Source organism: Leptonotus elevatus, chromosome 7 (assembly GCF_054856555.1).
Source record: "Leptonotus elevatus isolate MCC_2025b chromosome 7, RoL_Lele_1.0, whole genome shotgun sequence".
Taxonomy (NCBI): domain Eukaryota; kingdom Metazoa; phylum Chordata; class Actinopteri; order Syngnathiformes; family Syngnathidae; genus Leptonotus; species Leptonotus elevatus.
Window position 1 is genome coordinate 9,779,183 of NC_141245.1, and position 18,489 is coordinate 9,797,671.

At 40.2% G+C, this 18,489-nt stretch overlaps 1 protein-coding gene across 2 annotated transcripts in view; it reads left to right on the top strand.

Moving 5' to 3' along the window:
• Positions 1-18,489, top strand: part of LOC147170791 (uncharacterized) — a 38,562-nt gene that overhangs the window by 10,436 nt on the left and 9,637 nt on the right. For both annotated transcript variants that reach the window (XM_086080221.1, XM_086080222.1), the window contains exons 10-17: positions 637-748; positions 1,465-1,582; positions 2,293-2,433; positions 5,436-5,549; positions 5,673-5,981; positions 7,360-7,550; positions 7,674-7,811; positions 17,057-17,162. In XM_086080221.1, coding sequence (XP_085936347.1) covers positions 637-748; positions 1,465-1,582; positions 2,293-2,433; positions 5,436-5,549; positions 5,673-5,981; positions 7,360-7,550; positions 7,674-7,811; positions 17,057-17,162 — 1,229 coding nt within the window. The remainder of the gene's footprint in view (positions 1-636; positions 749-1,464; positions 1,583-2,292; positions 2,434-5,435; positions 5,550-5,672; positions 5,982-7,359; positions 7,551-7,673; positions 7,812-17,056; positions 17,163-18,489) is intronic.

Here is an 18,489-nt window from a genome sequence, read left to right on the forward strand (position 1 = left end):
TAGCCAATATGCTGGCATTCGTGCCTCACAGTTTTGAGGTTCTGGGTTTGAAATTTGGCTCAGGCCTACCTGTGTAGGCTGTTGAGAGGGGCTGAATAATCAATCAAATTCAAATCGACATTGCAAACTAGCAGAATGCAATTTCCAAATGCTTGCAAAGGCTGCAATGCAGATCTTTTTTTTAATATATATATATATATATATATATATATATATATAATTTTTTTGTTTATACGGTGCCAAGATAAGGGACAGTGTGTAGAATCAATTGATATCTAGTGATAAACTAATAGAATGCAACGACCAAAGTTCGAAGCGTGTGCATTTTGAAGCACGCGCACTATGGTCCGTCAGAGACCACGTTAGTACGTTCGCAAAGTTCTTCTCCCTCTGGTTTCCTCTCACATGCCAAAACATGCATATTAGTTTAATTTGAGATTAAATTGTCCATAGGTGTGAAATTGAAAGGTTGGGTTCAAGTGTACACTGCCTCTCGCCCAATGTCAGCTGGGATCGGCTCCATCTTATACAGGACTTGTAGTAAGGGCAAGCGTGATAGAAAATGAATGTTCAAGTGAACTTGCATGCCTTCCCTTATGTTTTTTGTTTCTTTCTTTCCCCACTTGTTTTCCTCAGAGTCTCACATCAACCAGTTGCAGTATCGCCTGGACAAGATGAAAAGGGAGCAGAGCGATCAAGAGCATTCTACCAGGGAACAAATTAATGAACTTGAGACCAAGAATTGCTCGTAAGACCAGCTTTCAATCTGAATTCGCCTTCTTATACTCAAATTTGAGCCGACTCACTGGGCTTCTTTGAGAAAGCATAACATAACCACTAAAGACCAAATGTGCTTTTCAGGAAGGCAATTAAATGACCATCTGATATCTTGATAGTGACATCTTAATTATGACCATCTGTGCTTTACTTGATCTAATGCGATTCCCATACACCCTTAATGAGGACAAGCACTGTAGAAAATGGATGAACTGCATTTTCATTCCATTTTATTTCAGAGAGCAACTCATTGGCACAGAAGCAGCACTGCGAACTTTATCCATTTATAGACAATTTGTCTAACTGATGAATATCAAGACTTTTAGAGATGCTTTTGTCAACTAGTAGGATCGACAAGTTATAAAATCCAGTGGTTCACTTGCTTTTTCCTCCCTGTCCTGTGATTGTTCACATTATTTTCATTAAAATGCCGGTATATGAAAACATAATTGTACAGTGTTTAAGCAGACTGTTTACAGTATTCTTCTGATTTAGATGATCAGACAATATTTTATGACTTATTTGTGTAGAAATCTAAGAAATTACAAAGGCTTCACTTTTTCCTTTTCACTGGCCACGTAAGCACTATATCGCAAAGCTTAGTCATTCTCATGAAGAATATTTGTTTACCACAATGCATTACTTAAGTGTGTTGTTATTCACCGTTCCCACTTTTCTTCCTTTTAGGTTACAACAGCGACTGAATGAAATTCTTAAAGAAAACAAAGACTGTAAAAATAACTGTTCACTGATGGAGCGAAAAGTCTGTGAACTTGAAGAGGAGAACGGTGTCCTCTCTTCACAGGTATAAACACTTGTTTCGAATCATCTAATGTTGAATGAATGTGTGTAAATATTGCTCCTGGAATAAAATATATATTTAAGGAGTAACTCAATCTAAGATGTAAATATATTATTAAAATTAATGAACAAATTGATAATCAATTCTAGCATTGTAAATCAAGGATTTGTCAAATGCTGTCTCAAATTTATCTCACTGAGTGGCGAAGGCTTGTGAGTCTTTGAAAACATAGCGAATGTAGGTTTTTTGTCAGGGGTTGGTAAATGTTGCAAACGGCTGTAAAGACAGTTGCAAATTTTTTTTTATTGTCTTTGTGACGATTGGCAACCCTGAGCGAGCCCTGACGAAAAAACATTTCGCCGCTGTCCTGTGAAAAAAACTTATGTCCATTTTTTTTTTATGGGGGGGCGGGGGTGTTGTCTGCATTCAGTTTCATCCCATAAAAGTAAAAATAAAAAAATGACAAAAATGGACGTAACTAGTTTTCACAGGACAGCGAAAATTTGCTATGTTTGCAAACACACTCTCAAGCCGTTACCACTCAGTGAAATGCAAGAATTTTTTCTTATGTAGCAGAGGGCTTGGAATGTGGACCACTGTACTACTCTCCTGCCTATTTAATGCATTGTTACTTTTGTGAGTGTGAGGACTTGTGATCAGGTAGTGCATTCTCCAACTTCAAATAACAGCATTAGTATTATGTATTTCCACAGATGCGTACGGCGTATGCACAGCTGTCCAAATTTGAAGCTGAAGTTGGAAGGCTGACAGAAACCCAAGCAGCTGGTCAAGAGGAGTGGAGAGCCAGAATAGATACCTTACAGTCTGAACTCAATCAAGCCACTGCAGAAAAGGTAGGGGTGTACACACACTACAGTGTTTCTGCTAAGAATTTTGTCAACATCGGTGCTCGAAGTTGGGGGGACGGGGGGCTATTTAACGTAACCCATACATAAAGCGCACCACAGTATTGGGCGCATGCTTGCTAAATCAAACGGGTTGCAGGAGCAACACAACAGGAGCAAAATAGTGAGTTTGGTTCTACTTTATTCAACAATTTAACAATGTACTTACTTTATTTTTTTTGAGCAGTCTTCATTCACAAATCCATCAAAGTCCTCATCTTCTGTATCCGAATTGAACAACTGAGCAATTTGTCCTTCAAACATGCCAGGTTCCTCCTCGTCATTATCAAAATCAGCGAGGGCTCGCTCAGGGTTGCCAATCGTCACAAAGACAATAAAAAATTATTTGCAACTGTCTTTACAGCCGTTTGCAACATTTACCAACCCCTGACGAAAAACCTACATTCGCTATGTCTCGTTGCCGTGCGGCTGTTTAGCCATGATGCCGCCTTTAGCTCAAACAACAGTGCCCAGGCGTCTACAATCTATTCACACACGGTAGCGTACTCACCCGATGCACACTTTCGGTTTAGTGTAAGTGTGTTTGCCGTCTCTCATCCAGCGCACAAATGCTGCTCGGAACTTCAATTTGAACGCCCAGTTTACGTCAATGTCCATCAATTGGAGACTTTGAGTTCCTTCGTTAATCCTCCCGGAATGATGACAAACGCCGAGTTCTTTTTCTTGCTTTTTGCACCGATCTGGAATTCTCTTGTGCCTCCATGTACAAACGCGTAACTTAACTGACACTTTGCAGTTTAAATTGTGCCTCGTAAACATGTCTTCGCTGATGCCATTTTACGGATTTCTTGGCCAAACCGATGTTGTTTTACACAGTGCAAATAATGGCAGTATTTTGTTAGCCATTCTTGCTTGGTCTCGTGGCCGGAGTCTTTGCATATTGCGCTCGCCTAGTGTTGCACGGGATACTAGTACCGTTACCTTGATATTTTGGCATAAAAAACAGCTCGGTATAAATTTTTTATTAGCACCGGTACTTAAAAAAATAAATAGGAAACAGCCCGCCAACTCTGATTTAAAGGCGGGTACACATACACGCATGGCCACCTGTGTACCGATATGTGGAAAGCGCCTTAAGCGGCACGCCTCTTTTAGCTTGTGTGTGAGAGGGCTCAGAAGATGGCTTCACGCACTGAACACTGAAGCGCTCGCTGGCCATGCACTCCTCGTTGAGAAACACGCCGCGCTAATTAAGTGTTGCGCTCGCTAGCCGTCCACTCCTCGTTGAGAAACACGACGCGCTAATTAAGTGTAGCGCTCGCTAGCCGTCCACTCCTCGTTGAGAAGTATGACGCGCAAGTGTCATATGGAATTTTTTTCTTACATGGCCGACAGCCACGGCAAGCCAACCGACAAGACGTTTTGTAACAAGAGCAAATGTTTTTTGCGGTGAAGGCAGAAGAAAAAGCAACAATCACTCCTGGACCTGCAGTGGACTCAAGGTGCGTTCATAGAACAGGCACACAGTAGGAAATCATAGGTATGCATAGAAAAAGCCCAGATGACTGACAGAGCGACAGGTTGTGGCGCATTTTTTGACATGGCCCTTAAAAAATAAGTTGAGTGTAAATTATTTTGTTCCCAGTTTGTAGTAGTGTTGTTACGATACCAAATTTTTGACTTCAATACTATACCTGCATAAAATACCTCGATACCGGTACTGAAACGATACCTCGACAAAACTCTAAAACATCAGCAAAAGCAGCAAAATTAAAAATGACAAAAGATCTTCCAATTATTTTTATTTATTATTAATTCAAAAATATTGGGATGTATACATGTTAATTTATGTACATACTGTATATATTTATGTTTATACTGTATGTGCTTTCACATTGCATGCCATATTCTTGAAGTACTGCATTTGATGTCATCCATTTTAAATATTGGCAATACAGTGGCACTCCAATGACTCAATGTAACGTTGCTAGAGTGCACGTCTCTGCTCTTCTCCATTCCACTCCCAATTAGTCGAATGCGTAATCAAATACTTAAGTGTCAAAAATGCGTCACAACCTGTGTCTGTTGCTCTGTCAGTCATCTGAGCTTTTTCTATGCATAGCTGTGATTTCCTACTGTGTGCCAGTTCATTGAACGCATCTTGAGTCCACTGCAGGACTGATTGCTGCTTTTTCTTCTGCTTCTCCGTGAAAAACATTTGCTCTTGTTCCAAACGTTTCTAAAACTGAAAATTGAAAACCACATGTGTGTTCTTCATGTGTTTATTGAAAACATGCGTAGGCAATGCCAATGCTGTCGCGTGGCTTCCACTCTCATACTTCTCAACAAGGAGTGGACGGCCAGCAAGCTACACGTAATAAGCTTTAATAAGCTTAATTAGCACTTCATGCTAATCAACGAGGAGTGCACGTCCAGCGAAGCCATCTTCCTGCGGCCTCTCGCACACGCACTGAAAGAGGCGTGTCGCTTACTTGAGGCGTTTTCCGCATACCGGTAGACAGGCGGCCAAGCGTGTATGTGTACCTGTCTTTAAAACAGAGTTGGCTGGCTGGCTCGTATTTAGTTTTTTAAGTACCGGTACTAAGTATTTTGGGGACTGTCTTGGTGGAGTTATAAAATTGAAATGCTAACTAATAATCACACACTATTCCGCAATTAATAACGATTAATTGCATTTTTACTACTATTTTCTACCAAGCAAATATTTGCGCTTTAATTTTGACAGCCCTAGTAAAAATATAATCTTGCAGCTGAGCCCGCTAGTGGCCTCGGGCCGCGGGTTTGAGACCACTCGTGTAAACTAATTCATTTCCCCCTGTTTTTAACCTCTTACTAATTACTGATGTATAAACTGAGAAGCCCCTCTAACAACCCATTCTGGGCCCCGTGACCCACTTTTGGCTACCGACCATTTAGTTAGTCAATGATTTATATGACAATTTCAATGTTAAGGTTTTGTTTCATTACAGGAGCTTCTGACTGAACAAATTCAAATCCTGCAGGGAAAGCTTTCATGTTTAGAAGATGAAATTAGAGCAGCCAGAAAGAAAGATGTAGGAGAGAACATGGGGCCTGTAATTGAGGTAAAGTACTGTATCATGGATTACTCAAACTTGACGTATTTTTAATGCATGATCTTTAGTAATTCATAAAAGTGTTTGCTACATTTACAAGCTTGTTTAAAACCTATATTTTCAAATTGTCAGAGAGATGAGCTGGAGCGTGAAATTGACCACTTAAAGAATGAGCTGAACAGCACCTTCGGCTGCTTGAAGAAGGCTGAGGCCAATGTGGAGGCCAAAATGCTGCAGCTTTCAGCGTATGAGCAAGAAATTGCCCAACAGAAGGAACTTATGGAGCAACAAAACCTGCATATTGAAGAGATTGCTCGGGCCAAGGATCGTATTTTGAAAGAGCTGGAAATAGAAATGTCTGAGCAGAGAGCAGCCCTTCAGAAAGAGATTGATCATCTTAAATTTCAACTCGAGCAAGCGGAGCAGCAGAAAGCTCAGCAGGTTAGTGAACTACAGAACCTTATTGCTACTTTACAACAAGAATTGGACATCCTTAAAGAAACTAGTAGAGAGAAGGAATATCTCCTTAATCAGACCAAAGAAAACATGAAAGTTCTTGAAGCAAAGTTTCATGATCTAGCATCAAGTTTGGTGGAAAAAGATCACCAAATTAACGTTCTCAAAGAAGAAGTTGACGTTTTTACAAGTGAAACTATGAAAAACAAAAATGAAATCAAAACAAAGGACCAACTGCTAGCCCAACTACGTTTGGAGAATTCTAATCAGAAAGACATTCTCCAGAATACAATCCAGAGTTTGACAGTTGAAGTTGAAAATCTTATGTTGTCTGTCCAGCGCGCTGAACAAGAAGTTCAACTTAAGCGTGACCTATTGACTAAAACTGAACACGAGAATATCAAGCAGAGGGAAGCGCTCCAGCAACAGATTATAGCCAGTGAGGATGAAGCTTGCAGACTTAGTACAGAGATAGAGGCCAGAAATGAGCAGCTTGTCATATTGCAGAAGGATAGTTCCAAGCAGTCTGAAATCCTCAGAGAAGAGCTTGAGCATCTGAAATTTCAACTCGAGCAGACGGAGCAACAGAAAGCTCAGCAGATTAGGGAACTACAGAACCTTAATGTGACTTTGCAGCAAGAATTGGACACCCTTAAGGAAACTAGTAGACAGAAAGAATGCCTTCTTAATCAGACCAAAGAGCAGTTGAAAGTTCTTGAAACCAAGTTTCATGATCCAACATCAAATTTGGTGGATAAAGATCAGCAAATTAACTTCCTCAAAGAAGAGGTTAAAGGTTGTACAATTGAAATTTTGAAAAACAAAAATGACATTGAAACCAAAGACCAACTGCTGGCTCACCTATGTTTGGAGCATTCTAATCAGCAAGACATTCTGCAGAATACAATCCAGTCATTGACAGTGGAAGTTGGGAATCTTACCTCATCTGTCCAAAGTGCTAAACAGGAAGATCAACTTAAGCATGACCTTAGTACAGAAATAGAGGCCAGAAATGAGCAACTTGTCATCTTGCAGAAGGACAGTTCCAAGCAGGCTGAAATCCTTCAAGAACAGATTAACCATCTAAAAGGTCAAGTTGAATGTCTGAATAACTCTTTGACAAAGGCTGAGGACCAGGTTCAATGGCTGCATTGCCGCCCAAGTATTAACATGGTGTGGGAAACACTGAATAGCCAGGCTGCGTCCGGTCTGCGCATTGCTCTATATTGATGTAAATGCATTGTGACGAACTAGTTTTAAAGAACCGGTACTTGCAACTTGTTTTTTTAAATTTTGATCTGTTTTGATTGCATATTTCTAAGTAAACAGTAATGCATGTTCCATGTTCTCCTTTTATGTGAAGGTGGCCTCTGTTGACCTAAACCCGTGTGCACACAACCGAGTCCCTGGCCATGAAGCAGGCCCATCTGAGTCATGTTGCCTGCAGGTTCCGGGCTCACACTCGCATGTTCACACGAAAGCGGAGCCCAAGAGAGTTATGAGCACGGACAGTCTGGACCAAAGCTCCCTTGAAGATTCGCTGAACAACACAAGGTTACATTTTGCTAAGTAAAAAGTGAACAGAAATGAATCTAAGGAAAAGACGTGACAAAATCATCCATGACAGAAATATGTGAACCTTAATTTAAATGGCATATTTGTCCTCCAATTCTGCAGGAAGCTTTCGGCGCCTGACGAATCAAGCACGCCACTTGTTCGTAGCTCCGAGAGACTGGCAGCCAAACGTCGCGGTCTGAAGGCGGAGTCACTGGAAACTCTTTATTTTACACCGATAAATACAAGACATATCAACAGGTAAATGGCCGTGTTATGAGGACTTAGGCTACGTTCACACTGCAGGTCTTAAAGGGAGAGTGTGTAGACTTTAGTGCCATCTCGTGGTGAACTATTAGAATACAAGGTACAATACAAAGTTCCTCTCCATCGGGTAACTGTGCAATAAGATGGCGGTGAAACATGTCAACCTTCTGTAAGACATTACGCAACCTATGTAATATAATTAGCAATAGACTACGATTTTATATATATATATATATATATATATATATATATATATATATATATATATATATATTATAATTTTTTTTTTAATATCCGTTCATGAAAGGACACATTTTTTTACATTTATATTGAAATTAATAGTGGGTTTCTAAAATGAGTGAGCATTGAAAAATTCTACACACTGCTTAATACAGATTTTTTGGGGTGATGTCCGATTTTTCTTTAGTAAGCGTTCGCATTACTTTTTTTTTTTTTTTTTTTTTTTTTTTTTTGTAAGAGCTCAGTATTGTTCATTCGGAAATGTCATCATCATTGCTCTTTTTTTTTTTTTTATATATATATATATATATATATATATTTTTTTTTTTTTTTGTGTGTGTGGGTGAGTATGTGTATGTGCGTGCGTGCGTGCGTGCGTGCGTGTATTTGTTAGCTCACCAGAAAACCTATTAGAAAAAATCTCATACCGTTCACCTAAACCGAACACCAGGAGACCCGAGGGGACCGGACAGGGGACCGCAGCACTGCTCTATACTGCGGGCCCCAACCGATGGCACCCCCCCCCCCCCCCACAAGTTGTGTGGTGTATTAAAATTGGAGGGGAGTTGTAGGGTGAAGACGGTGTTTCCACCCTACCCCACCCCCCAAAGTGTGTTATGTGCCCTATATGTCTATAAAAGTGTATTGTGCAAACCTAGTGTAGTGAGTTAAGAGGAGTGACCAGCGGGGCCCTCCCCAACCGGGCGGGGGCAGGAGGCGCACCGGCCCACCAAGCCCCCACCCACCCCACCAGGACCCCGGCGGGCATATGGGACCCGTCCGGCGGGGCGATAGGGCTCGTCCCCCGGATACTGGGTCCCGCCCGAGGTGCCAGGACGCCCACCGGAGCGGGGCGGGCACGACACCAAACCCCAGCCACCCCCGTAGCACCGAGACCCGGGCCATGGATGGAGCCCCCGGCCCAGGGGAGGGGAAGGAAGGCGTACCGGGGAGGGGGAAGGGAGGGGGGAAGGGGACGACAAGAAGGGCAGGGGGCAGCGGCAGGGACGCAAGGAGAGGGGGAGAGGAGGAGGAAGGGTGACGAGGGAGAGGGGACAGGGAGGCGGAGGACGGGCGGGGAGAGGCGAGGAGGGAGAGGCAGCAAGGGGGAGGAAGGGGGAGGGGAGAGGGAACCACCGGGCACCCCGGCGGCCCACAGGCCCCGAACCGCGTCGCCGGGCCCAGAGCGACGGACCGCGCCGGAACGGCGCCGCCCCCGACACCAGGGAAAGCCCCGCAACGCAGCACCCCCCAAGAGACCCAGGGAACGGCCAAGACGCAGCCGCCACCCAGCAGCCAACAGAGGGGCAGACCCGCCCACGCCCAGCCAGGGGGGACAGCACCCACAGAATTAACCCACTGGCATGCCGTGAATCCGAATATCAACCCCTGGTGCCCATCGGAGGTGAATCCGCTCGATCCCGCTGGCAGCAGCCGGGTTCCTGACTATAGAAACACAACCATTAGTTACAAATTGCCTAATACAGAAACATCAATGCAAGTTATAACGCTGCTGTGGCTCTCGCTAACAGGCAGAATTAAAATCCAAGTTTAGGTTAAAAAATTCTATATACGTAGACCATGTTTCTTTAAATTTTGACATTTGGTTTTTATTTGAGGCAGATATTTTTTCCATTAAAATATGATTTATGAGGAGGTTAGACCATTGGTCGATATTCAAAGTTTGTTTATTTTTCCAGTTAACAAGAATTGTTTTTTTTGCGATAGTAAGGGCTACAAGTATCGATTGAAATTGTTTATGTGGTAAGTCAATTGTTGTTAAGTCACCTAGCAAACACAAGTTTGGAGAGAACGGTATCCTACAGTCCAAGACAGCGGAAAGTTTTTCTAAGACTTTAGTCCAGAAACACATAACCGGAGTACATAACCATAAAGCATGAAAATAAATGTCTGTAGTGTTTTGTAAACACTGGAGACAAATGTCGGAGTCTGAGAGTCCCATTTTCTTCATCATATATTGAGTAATGTATGTTCTGTGAATAATTTTATATTGGATAAGTTGTAATTTTGTGTGTTTTGTCATTTTAAAAACATTTTCACAAACTTGAATCCAAAAGACAGATTCCGGAGCTATAGACAAGTCTGTTTCCCATTTTGAGATGGGTAAAGACGTTTTATCAGTATATGAAAGTAACTTATATATTTTTGAGAGTTTTTTTGTTGTTGTCGGAGAAAGCTTGGTAATATCTTTAGCTAAAACAGGCGGTTGGAGCGTACCCTGGAGTGTTTGGGATTTGTTTCTTTATCATACTTTTAACTTGCAAATAATGTAAAAAGTTTCCGTTTTTTATTTTATATTTTTGGAGCAAGGATGTATATGATATAAACATATTATCTGAGAAGAGATGGTGGAGATGTGTAATTCCTTTCTGCTCCCACACATTCAAATAAAACGATTGGTTGTTAATTTGAAAGTCGGGGTTATGCCATAGGGGAGAAAGCCCGCTGGGCTCCACTTGGGCTTTTGTCATTTCTAGTGCCTTCCACCAGGCAGTCAGGGTGGCGGAAATCATTGGATTTTTAAAGCAGTTATGTCGCTTAATCGATGTTGTAATAAAGAGTAAATCTAGGAGTCTGAGGTTATTACAATCCTTCTGTTCTAGTTCCAGCCAACAGTTAGTATCTCTATTGGGTTGTGCCCATAAAATAATATATTGTAGCTGGTTGGCTATATAATAGTGCATAAAATTTGGTGCCTCTAGACCTCCTTTGGATTTATTTTTCTGAAGAGTAGATAGACTAATCTTTGCTTCTTTTTTTTTTCCCAGTAAAATTTTGTAACGGCTGAGTCCAACAACTGGAACCAGTTAGCCGTAGGTTTAAATGGAATCATTGAGAAAAAATAGTTTATTTTGGGTAAAACTTTCATTTTAATAGTGGCTATTCCAGCGCTCCAAGTCACTATAAATGCTATCCAGAAGTGGAGTGAAATTTAAATTAACTAAATCAGTTAATTTAGGTGAGATTTTTATGCCTAAGTATTTTAAATTACCTATAGGAAATGAGTAGTATGGGTCCTGGCTTGCAGGATTCCATGAATTTTCTGTAATAGGTAGAAGTGTTGATTTTGTCCAGTTAATAGAATAGTCTGATAACTGTGAGAATTTAGTTATTAAGTTAAATACTTCCCCTAACGAAATAGCAGGCTTTTCTAAATAAAGTAAAATATCATCGGCATATAGATTAATTTTATGTTCTGTTACCCCAGAGTGAATTCCTTGAATCATTCTTTCCTGGCGTATGGCTAATGCAAGCGGTTCAATAAATATTGCAAATAATAAAGGCGACAGTGGGCATCCCTGTCTTGTGCCTCTCTGTAGAGTAAAACTCTTAGATATAATCCCATTAGTAGTAACAGTAGCTTTAGGAGAATCATAGAATACTGACACCCAGTGAATAAATGACTTCCCAAAGCCAAATTTATTTAAAACAGCAAAGAGGAAGGACCAGTTAACTTTATCAAAAGCTTTTTCTGCATCCAATGATATAATAACTGCCTTTTTATCATGCCGCTGTGACATACTAATAAGGTTAAAGAGCCTTCTAATATTATTAGTAGAGTGACGCTCTTTAATAAAGCCTGTTTGGTCGCTATGAATGATTGTCGGGATTACTGTTTCTAATCTAGATGTAAAAGCCTTAGTGATAATTTTAATATCAGTGTTAATTAGTGAAATCGGACGGTAACTTGATGGAAGGGTGGGGTCTTTTTCTGGCTTTAATAAAAGTTTAATTGCTGCTGTATTCATGTGTGGGCGTATATGACCATTAGTTTTAATTTCTGTTACTACTCTTAAGAATAGTGGAGCAAGCATTGACCAGAAGTGCTTTAAAAATATAGCCGGATAACCATCCGGGCCGGGTGCTTTGCCATTTGGCATACTATCTAGAGCACTGTACAACTCGTTTATAGTAAGTGGTGCATCTAACATATCTTTATATTCAGTAGTTACCTGAGGTATATTTAAGCTACTGAGGAATGCCTCAATATGCTCTGGGTTAGGTTTATTAGTTTCTGAGTATAGGTTGTGATAATAATTATAAAAAATCTGATTAATTTCTTCTGGTGATTGTGTACATTCACCAGTTGTACCTTTTAATAGCCGTTATAAGCGATTTTTCCCGATTACGTTGAAGTTGGTTTGCAAGAAATTTACCTGATTTGTTATTATATTCAAAGTTGTTGTATCTCAATTGTTGTATTATAAACTCTGTCTTTTTAGTTAACATATCGTCTAACTGTATTTTTGTATTTTGTAAGTCAGTCCATATTTGGTTATTTGGGTTTATTGCGTACTCATCCGTCAGTTGTTTAATTTTATCTTCCAAGTCTTTTTCTAATTTTTGATCCTGTTTCTTTTTATAAGATGAATATGATATAATTTTACCTTTAATTACTGCTTTCCCAGCTTCCCAGAGAAGAGCTGGAGATAGGTCTGGAGAGTCATTTATTTCCAAAAAGTCTGCCCATTCTTTTCTTATAATTTTGTCAAATTCTGCGTCGTTTAGTAGTGAGATGTTAAAACGCCATGTAGGTGGTGGTTTAAAGGTATAATCAACTTGTAGGGAAAGGGAGACTGGTGCATGGTCGCTAATAATAATAGGATGTATTTTTGTAACGGTTTTATCAGCAATAGAATTATTTGTAAGAAAAAAATCAATTCTTGAAAAGGACCGGTGCACAGCGGAAAAGAAGGTAAATTCCTTCTTATTTGGGTTTTTAAGTCTCCAGCTGTCGACGAGGCCAAAGTCATCCATATATTCCCCTATTACTTTTGTAGGTTGTGATCGCCTTATACATGTTGTTTTATTAGAACGATCTATTAATGGATTTAAGGTTGTGTTAAAGTCTCCTCCAATAATAATAGTAGAGTTCGCTGCTAATTCAAACAGCTTAGAGAAAAATTCATGGAAAAAAGCCGGATCATCATTATTAGGGGCATATAAATTACCGAATGTATATATTTTATTAAATATAGTCACCTGAATAATAATGTATCGGCCCTCTGGGTCTGTTATTATATTATTTAGAGTAAAGAGTAAATTCTTATGTATGAGTATACAGACTCCCCTTTGTCTACTGTTATAAGGGGCAGAGTACGCTTGGCTAAAATTTTTATCAATAAGTAATTTTTCTTCAGATTTTTGTAGGTGGGTTTCTTGTAGGAGGCAAATATCTGCTTTTAATTTTAAGAGATGGTCTAAAGTTTTTATTCTTTTTGCCTGTGAGCGAGCGCCACAAACATTCCAGGAAACCAGAACTAATTTATGCATACAAATAATATAAACTCAGTCCTATGTATATATCTGTATAGGCCATTTGCCACCACTGGCATGTTATAGGATAGAATCAAAGTGGTTAGGTGATTTATATAGTTTGTATAAAATATGAGGTAACGTATAAGGTAATGTGTAAGGTAACGTGTAAGGTAACGTGTAAGGTAACGTGTAAGGTAACGTGTAAGTAAATAAAACAGTGCAAAAACGAGTAGGGCGGTGAAAGTGAAGGAAATTAACAGGGGATTAAACATAAAAATACACCAGTAACCCAAGCGAGATTTTTTTTATTTTTTTTTATTTAAATATACTTTAGATATAGTTGTGTATTAATATTATATTTATAATATAGCCTAAACATAATAAGTATTCATATTTTTGGTTTTATAACCACATATACAGTATATGTATACACCTAGTAATCAAACTAAGTTTAGTTCCACCAATGCTAATTAGAACAGCCAGGGAGTGGAATTGGGGTTCCGGAATAGTTGGCCATCGATATATAACTTATCAACGGCTATCGTAGTCCGTTTACCCTCCTGCCTATTTTGTTTCATTATAGGAAACAGTACCTTTCGCCGCTCATTGATCTCTCTCGGGAATTGATCATTCATTCCAAATGAGGTCCCTTTAAGCTCCCGTCCTTTACTTTTAACAAATAATTTCTGTTTAAAATGCTCAAACTTGGCAATAATAGGACGGGGTTTGTTGCCTCTACGGGCTCCAAGCCGATGTACCCGGTCAAAAGAGATGTTATTTACCGTCTCCTGAGGAATTTTTAATGAATTCGTCATAATTTTTTTTATCTCAACCTCTGGGTTATCAGAGGTATTCTCAGATATACCTGAGAATATTAAATTCTCCCGCATACTACGGGATTGAACATCTAAAACTGTTTCTTTTAGCGTTTTATTCTCTTTTTTCATAGTTTCCAGCTCGGCTGAAACAGCCGTGAGTGTAGAATGTAGCTCGGCATTTTCCTGTTTAAGGACACTTACCTGCTGACTGACGAATTCCAGGCTTACCTTTAATTCTTTGACGTCCTCCAGGATGAGGCCGAGGACGTCAAGTTTTTTATTTATGGACTCCAGCACACTGACCGAGACGTCCGTAGTGGTTAGGTCGTCCGTGTCCGTCGCTGAGTCGTTTTTCCTCTTCTTCGAAGAAGGTTTCTTCGACGGTTTCTCGACGGAAGGATCCTCCATCGCGCAGCTGTAAAAATATCCGTCGATGAAACGTTCAAGGTCCTCCACGTTGGGTGGTATTTCAGATCTGCCGGATGAAAGAGAGAAGAGAAAAGCCAAGATATATGATGGTTAAATTTGGATTAGTTTAGTATAATAGAGCTAGTTCTATCTTAGCAGCAGAGCGCCGCCATGCTAGGGTTTCTGGTCTCGCTGCTGCTTAATACAGATTTTTTGGGGTGATGTCCGATTTTTCTTTAGTAAGCGTTCGCATTACCTATTCATTGCGCCCTCAGTCTGTCTGCTGTAATGCGTCTACAAAGTGACCCGCATGCGCAGAAGAAAATACAACGTCACTCACAACGCTGTGTTTGTGGAAGTAAATGCGTATGGTACGGCGTGTCAGGGCCACGGACTTTTGTAAATCCGTCGTCGGGGTTCGTATTTTTCCCATCATGATCTCACATCTACAGAGGAGTGATGCGGGAGGAGGTCGAATTTTTTTGTGAAAATGAGGCGAGCCTGTTCGAGTGCCTAATCTCACGGACCAGTACCCCCCCCCCCCCCCCCCCTAACGGTGACGTCATTGCCGCTCGTAATAAATGAGCCGTCTGCGTGGCTAAATTACTAATATCACCACCACAAATGTCATCTTTATACTTCATGTTTCAAGTGGGATTAAATTAAATTAAAGTTATCCCGAGCCGTGCGGATGCGTCAAGCATAAAGCAAGCTTAACTCTTTGACCGCCAAGCGTTTTCAGAAAAGGGATGCTGAGTGCCAGCCGATTTAAGCATTTTGACTGATCTTTCAAGGTCCACAGAAAATGTTGTGTTTGGACTATGGAAACACACATACTACCAAACGAAAGATTGGACTCTCATCTTTCATCTACCTTATTCCATTTTTCAGTAATCAACAATAGAAAATTATTAGTTTGAAACAAAATACGGAGAAATCAAGCTTTTTGTGAAACTATATTATTTCATGCACTCTAGTGAATTTGACACCTTTTTTTTTCCATGAATGATGCCACAAACATCTAAACAGTGCTTTACTTATGTAAAACACTACCACCAACAATGAAAAAGGGTTTTTTGATAGCAAAATACGTTTATTTACATTCAACAGTGTAACAATTTGACAAAACAATTTTGCAAACTATTTACAAATGTGTGCAACTGTGGTACTATTTACAATTATGTGGATGTTTTAAATACAGTTTTTCTTTTTGTGTAACACTCCCCTGCGTGCAAGGAGACGCAGCAGGATTTGCACAACAGATTAGTTTCACTGCAATTGCCCCTTCGCGTGCAGACGCTACACTTTCTCGCCGGCCGTTTTTTCCGGGGAATAGCAAGTATATACTGCAGTGTGTGTTTGGCCATATTGCCATCAAGTCTACTATCAGGATCATGCTACGGTTACGTTACGGTGGTGTTACGTCTGGCTTCCTCATTGTCCTTCAGTTCCTATACCGGGTGGTTGATCCATCTTATCCACTCCATTCATGGTGGCATCGTAGTCCAGAACCAGTGTCTTCTCCGTGATCAGACTGTACCCACTCCTCCGATGAATATGCATTGGACTCGCATTGGTCCGATTGAACGTCCACCTGTGCAGAAGTGCTCGGTTGTGCTCCGCGTTTTCCGGCGTTAGCATCGCTAGCCGGTGAGGCTTTATGACTTGATCATAGCCGCGCGTCAACGCGTCCAACTTCGGCGGCAAGCTCGGAGTCACCACCATCATCATCATCGTCGACATCAATGCGCTTTTTAGTATTGATCGATGCTTTCCGTCTTTGAAAAAAATGCTCAAGCGTGAGCTGCTTGCAACCGGTCGCCATTTTCGCTTCCTCAGACATTCTCTCCACAACACTCTAGCTCCGCCTCACGTCTTCTACTGACGCTTACCCAATCTTGTCCAAAGAGAGTCATCACTGCCATCTAGGGGCCAAAAATAGTCATTATACTAACTAGATCTGCTTGATACTTTCAGCACAGCTGGCCAAGGCTTTCCTCCACCCGTTTAAAAAACAACAACAAAAAAACCATAGAGAACGTCTTTTAACGTCTTTGGCAGTCCTCCATAGGATTTTACTAAACGTTATTTAACGTTTTTGGCGGTCAAAGAGTTAATGCCCCCGCCCGCGCGGAGCGCATATTGGACTTTTGATGACGTCGGATATATGCGACCTGACCATTCAGACTGCGTCAAATTTCAAAAATTCGGATACGTATCCGATCTAGGACCACATATGAAAATGACCCAGGTCGGATATGAAAAAATCGGAATTGAGCCGTTCAGACTGACATAAAAAAGTCATAGGTCGAATTTGGGCAATTTTTTAAAAATCTGGGTCGCATTTGCTTGCAGTGTGAACGTAGCCTTGGGAATTCTAGTTTACATAGTGTACATTTGTAATTGTGGAGCAATTACAACTTGTATGGTAACAATAAACGTAATAAATATGATAAGACAAAGAACTAAGGCATATACATTTTCTTTGTCTAGAACCACTACAGAAGACAAAACAGAAGTGGATTTCCGCTGTTTAAATCCATCATCATCTATCAAAAGACGGAGGACAACACAGGTTATAAACATAACCATGACAAAGGTAAACTTGTTGACATGCTTCTGAACTTTAATATTTGAACAAACTGCATTTCCAGAACTGCGTTTCACTCCTATCAAAGGATCTTTTGTTTACAACTGTACCAACAAAATGTTAACAACCGCCTGCAATGAACAATTTTCCACAGTGGAATGATATGGTGTCATGCAGCACAAAAAGGCATGCTTGGTTACTAGGGGTGGGAATCTTTGAATGTCTCACGATTCGATTCCGATTTTTGGGTCTGCGATTCGATTCAGAATTGATTTTTGATTAAGAGCGATTTTTGATTCAAAATGATTTGATTGACTGATTTTTGTTTCAATCTATAGATGTGCAAGGAATTGTAATGATCTACTTCAATCTGGCTCTCTAATGCTAATTAGCGCGCTACTCGCAGCACTTTTATCACTCAAAAGAACGGCTCCACACTGCAAAAAACTTTTATTGGAATAACTTGATTGTGACTTTTTCCTTCTACTCTCTGTGGCTACAACTTAGCAGTGTATTAGACCGTGTGGAACACACTGCCCCTAAGTGGCCAAAGCGGGTACAACATGAACAGCGCTCTAAATAAAGGCACACACAGACAAAGGCAAGATAGTAAAAAATTATTTAAATAAAATCGATTTTGGGACATTTAAAATCAATTCTGAATCGTACTAAATGAGAATCGTTATTCTTATGTGAATCGATTCTTTTGGCATACCCCTATTGGTTAATAATAATAATGGTCATAATAATAATAATAACTAGAAAAATTCCCGCGGAAATTTTGAATGGGACTGCTGACTCTTGCAAGGTGGATAGACGCATGTATGTAGTACTTGTAGCAATAGTAGTAGTAGTATAGTAGTAGGACTTTTAGTAGTAGCACTTGTAATAGCTAAAAAAACAGTATTTAAATAGCAGTCCATTCCATTTAATAAAACAAATTTAAATTAAAAATAATAATAATAATGTGTTGTTTTTTTTAAAATGTAAATGAGCTGAACAGTTTAAAATGTAAACGACTGGAATCGGTCAAGAATTGTGGAAGTTAACCATATTCAACATCAACTAAAAGTATCTTACTGTCCCTTTAAGAAACATTCACGCACACACATTGGAACTTTAACATACTGGAGACTTCACGCACACACATTCAACTGAAATGAATGAGAGACGAAACACCTCGAACAAAAGCCTCTCACGACTTAACGGTTCAAGATGCAGATTCAAGAAATGGCTCGTTAGAACGGCAAGGGTTTGGGGAACGCGAGCATGTTCTCATTTTCTTAATCGGATGAAAAATGACCAAATGAGAGCAGGTTGAAAACTTATGATTTAT